The following is a 3,914-nucleotide window of genomic DNA, read 5'->3' as shown; positions in this document are numbered from 1 at the left end:
CAAACCTTGTGTTCAAAACAAGTGTTCATTTTAATGCATTGCTGGGCTTGACTTTTCCACCGGACGTTCTGAATTGAACGTGTTCTTTCAGTCACAATGGGGCTCATACATTCACCTGAATGGTACCAATCTGCTTGTATTTTTTTCCTAAGTGAACAATATATTCTGCACCATTCATCCTTGTACTAGTATCTAGACATATACTGCGAATTACTAGAAGAACATAGACTTTTTCTTCTAGATTTTGCTTAGCATGGTGATTACAAGGTAACAGACACTTCACAAGAGAAACCAGAAAAAAAAAAGTAACTTTGTATCCAAACAGCTCCTAGTATGTCACTTGTGGAGTTGCAGTATTCATCTTAGCTATTTATTGGGCAAGTAAAATCCTCCTGATTCGCTAAGTAAAATAAGATGCCTCAATACTTACTAGTCTGAAAAGGAATGTTTCTTCAATAATAATTTTAATAAAGAAAATAGCAGAGATCTGTTTTTCTTTATCACTAAAGGGGGAAGATGACAGTGGGGGAAGAGGCTGTAGTCTCTCATTTCCAATATCTTACTTCCCGTGACAGTTCAGATTGTTTAGGTCAAGAGCTTGCAAGTTTGGGCTGCAAACCTCAGCATGTAAACACAAGCTGAAAATACATAGAAGGAGATTACAGACACGCTTCTTCCTTTCCTTTTTATGCTTTTATTAAAAATGGAGTTCCAAAAAAAAATTTAATTAAGTGTCCTTTGCACAGCTACCTGGCAATCTCGACAAGCATGCTGAAATAATAGGGGATGTGGACTGGTGCACTTACTTCAATAACAGCCATGTGGATTTTGGAATTTAGTAATCATGGATCTGGCACCTCTTTATAATGTATTTGGGACAGATTGGAACATTTTTTCAAAATTGCTACAACCAGGTGTTTCTGCCTCATTGAGGATAAACTATCTCTTACTATTCAGGTGTCCTATAAGGAGGACAGAATTGAAAATCAAGTCTATATGGTCTACACTGGTCCATCTCATGCTTTCTGCTCCCTGATTATTTATTTATTTTCTCAATGAAGTCATCCTGAAGGGCCTATTGCTTCCTAGCTACTGGAGTAGAAGACGGACTTAGCTAACAAAAGGTGTAATGCTAAACTACTTGGAAAGACACCTGTTTTCATGAACTGAAATTTGCAAGAGAAAGCCTGAATTTATCAAAAAGCAAGACTTGAAATAGTGCAAGTATAAACTCCCTACAAGCACCAGATTTATCCTAGAAATAGTTAAAAGCTGCTAAGAGACTTAACTCATAGTCAGCATGCTGAGTAAATTAGGAAATATATGTTCCTTGACAAGCAAAAACAAGACTTAACTCTCATTGAACTTTGTTAGAGACTCAGGTACCAGGGAACAGTCAGTTTTTAACTGGTTGAGGTCAATTATCCCTCACCAAGAGAACGAATGCCAGTAGCTTCTACCCACCTTTTCCCGTTAGATCCCCACGCAGAAGACAGAACACTGATAAGGGTGGTTTTTTATTATTATTATAACATTTGTAGCACTACTGCAACATTTGATATTCACCCTTAACATACAGCTGTGGAGAAGGGAATGACTTGGACTGATATTTTGGGTATAACATTCATCAGAAACCTCTGATAGCAAAAAGTATTCTAACAGACAAAAAGACCTTATTCCTGCTAAAAGCATTAGAGCAAGCTCAAGTGAAGTTTCCATACCACATGCCAAAACTACATAATGCAGGGAACTGTGGCTAGACAACATAAGTTCAAGCTTCATGCTTTATACTTCTAAGCAATTTTAAACAGAGACGTCGTTCGTGTTCCTTTTGATACCACAGAAATACCGACTCAGTCCTGAGGTCCACCAACATGGTGCTCTTTTTAAACACTCACCACGAGTTACAGAAAAGGGGACAACCCCATTTAAGAAAGAGCAAGATGACTACCACAGCTGTAGATTTCAGAATATGTTCATCTGCAGATCTCCATAATTTTATTGCCTCACTGCCATGATGTAGAGAAAAGCCCAAAGAAAACAGTCATATTTTCCATAGATTAGCAGTGTGTCCTTCTAGCTAATTAGTGTGCTACCCTTGAGTGTCTCTTTTGTTTTAGAAGGCGGAGAAGAATAAAATGTTTGTGTGTCTTTAATTATTTCCATACAAGTTAGAATAGGCATTATTTCTCTTCCCAGATAAACAATATTCATCCTCTTGTACTAATTGTTTCCATTTCAAAATAATGAAATCCCTCCTAGTTTTGTGGTACAGAAATATCTGTCATAGCTGTATACAATATTTCATGTTGTAACACAGACTACTACTCTAATTAGCTTCAATCCAGTTCATGCTGGATGAAGACAACCACTACTAACCCTGAATTTGGGGTTTTCACGTTTGTAACTCCATTTCCCCTTTGAGCTTTTTGTCAACCTCCAACAGTCAAGAGACACAGCTACCATGACCACATCTGAACTGTAATATTTTTCTAAACAGAAAACATTTCCTTCATTTTATTAGGTAAGCAGCAAATATTGAAAAGGAAAGCTTATTCTGCAGTGATGGGAATTAACAGTGCAACGACAAGAAAGCACCAGGCCCCCTGAAAGGTTTCATATGCAGCCAGGAACAGCGTGGTCAGCAGTCACACCAGCACTTGGTTTTTAACCCAAAGCAAGGTACAAGTTTTCTTGCTTTTCACATGAAATAGTTTAGCAGATCTACTGGATTTCAGGAGATTTCATGTTGCTTTTGCATTCACACATCAGCGCTCTGCTTCTTTCCTCAGATATTCCTCTAATTCCATCAGTAAGTCAGTCCACACACTTAGGCCACGGACCTTAAAGTCTCCATCCTGGGCCTTCAGGAGTTTCAGAGCAGCTTGGGTCTGTGCTTTGACTAGATCAGACCCCTGACAGAGGCAGCTGAAGCGCTCCCTCAGCTCCTCCCAGGACAACACAGCTTTGTCAAGACAACTTTTAATCCACCGTCCCTGCAAGGGGTCATAGAGCAAGTCGCTTCCCCAGCCAGTTAAGAGGTCCAAGTAAGGTCTGTTTAACTGGGAATAGTGACCAGCAAGGGAGGCAAGAAGAGAGCCTGGGAGGAAAAGGCAGAAGGCAGAAAATCGCCCCATGTTCTCCAGCAGCCAGGCAAGCAGGGGCCCGGCAACGTCGTCTTCTGTTGCACTCACTTGGTTTCCATTTAGGCTGTTCCCAACCCGATCCCCGCCTCCGGCCTGCTCAGCGCCGCTCTCCTGCCTTAGCAGCAGCGCCGCCGCTACCACCCCGAATGCCCGGGGCTCGGGGAGCTGCTCCAGGACACCCGACAACCACCGCAGCCTCCCCGCGGCTTCTCCGGGCGGTTGGGCCTCCTGCCCCTCCTCCCGCAGCCGGCTCAGCAGCAGCTGCGCCTCCGCCTGCACCTGCGGCTCCAGCCCCTCCGGGGGCCGCGGCAGCGCCAGCAGGCGGGAGGCGGCCTTCCGGCGGGCGAGGAGCGCCAGGCTGCGGGGCTCGGAGCCGGGCTCCGTACCGCCAGGGCGCAGCAGGCTGTGGATGAGGCGGCGGCAGGCGGCGGGCGGCAAAGCGCGGTTCTCCAGCAGCGCCAGGCCCAGCAGCTGCGGGCAGCGGCCCAGGTGGGGGAAGCCGAGCAGAGGGCTCCGCTGACCCCGCCGCAGCCGCCGCCCCAGCGCTTCCCGGAGGCGAGGCCGGGTGCGGAAGCGATCGTGGAGGTGCTGGAAATAGCGGGCCCACTCTAGAGCCCTGTCCAGGGTCAGGGAGTCCCAATCCCGCACCAGCGAGGAGCGGGACACGGCCAGGAGCGCGGGCAGCTGCTCCACCTGCTCCAGCACGGCCTCCATGGCGGCCGGGCCAACCTTGGCGCCAGCGGTTTGAGCAGAAGCTCCGCCTCCCTC

The 3,914-nt window shown here is 46.1% G+C and overlaps 1 protein-coding gene across 1 annotated transcript; it reads right to left on the bottom strand.

The window, feature by feature from the left end:
* Nucleotides 1-1,498: 1,498 nt before the first annotated feature.
* Nucleotides 1,499-3,914, bottom strand: FANCF (FA complementation group F). Its single transcript, XM_021299300.2, has one exon. It carries the CDS (start codon nt 3,858-3,860, stop codon nt 2,769-2,771), a length of 1,092 nt encoding a protein of 363 aa, XP_021154975.2. The 5' UTR covers nt 3,861-3,914; the 3' UTR covers nt 1,499-2,768.

The sequence above is a fragment of the Columba livia genome, chromosome 5, assembly GCF_036013475.1.
Source record: "Columba livia isolate bColLiv1 breed racing homer chromosome 5, bColLiv1.pat.W.v2, whole genome shotgun sequence".
NCBI classification, from domain to species: Eukaryota; Metazoa; Chordata; class Aves; order Columbiformes; family Columbidae; genus Columba; species Columba livia.
Note: the sequence above shows the minus strand (reverse complement) of the source record. Positions and strands in the feature narration are given on the sequence as shown.

Coding starts and splice junctions, on each gene's coding strand:
- FANCF (XM_021299300.2), bottom strand. CDS start 3,860: ATGGAGGCCGTGCTGGAGCAGGTGGAGCAGCTGCCCGCGCTCCTGGCC.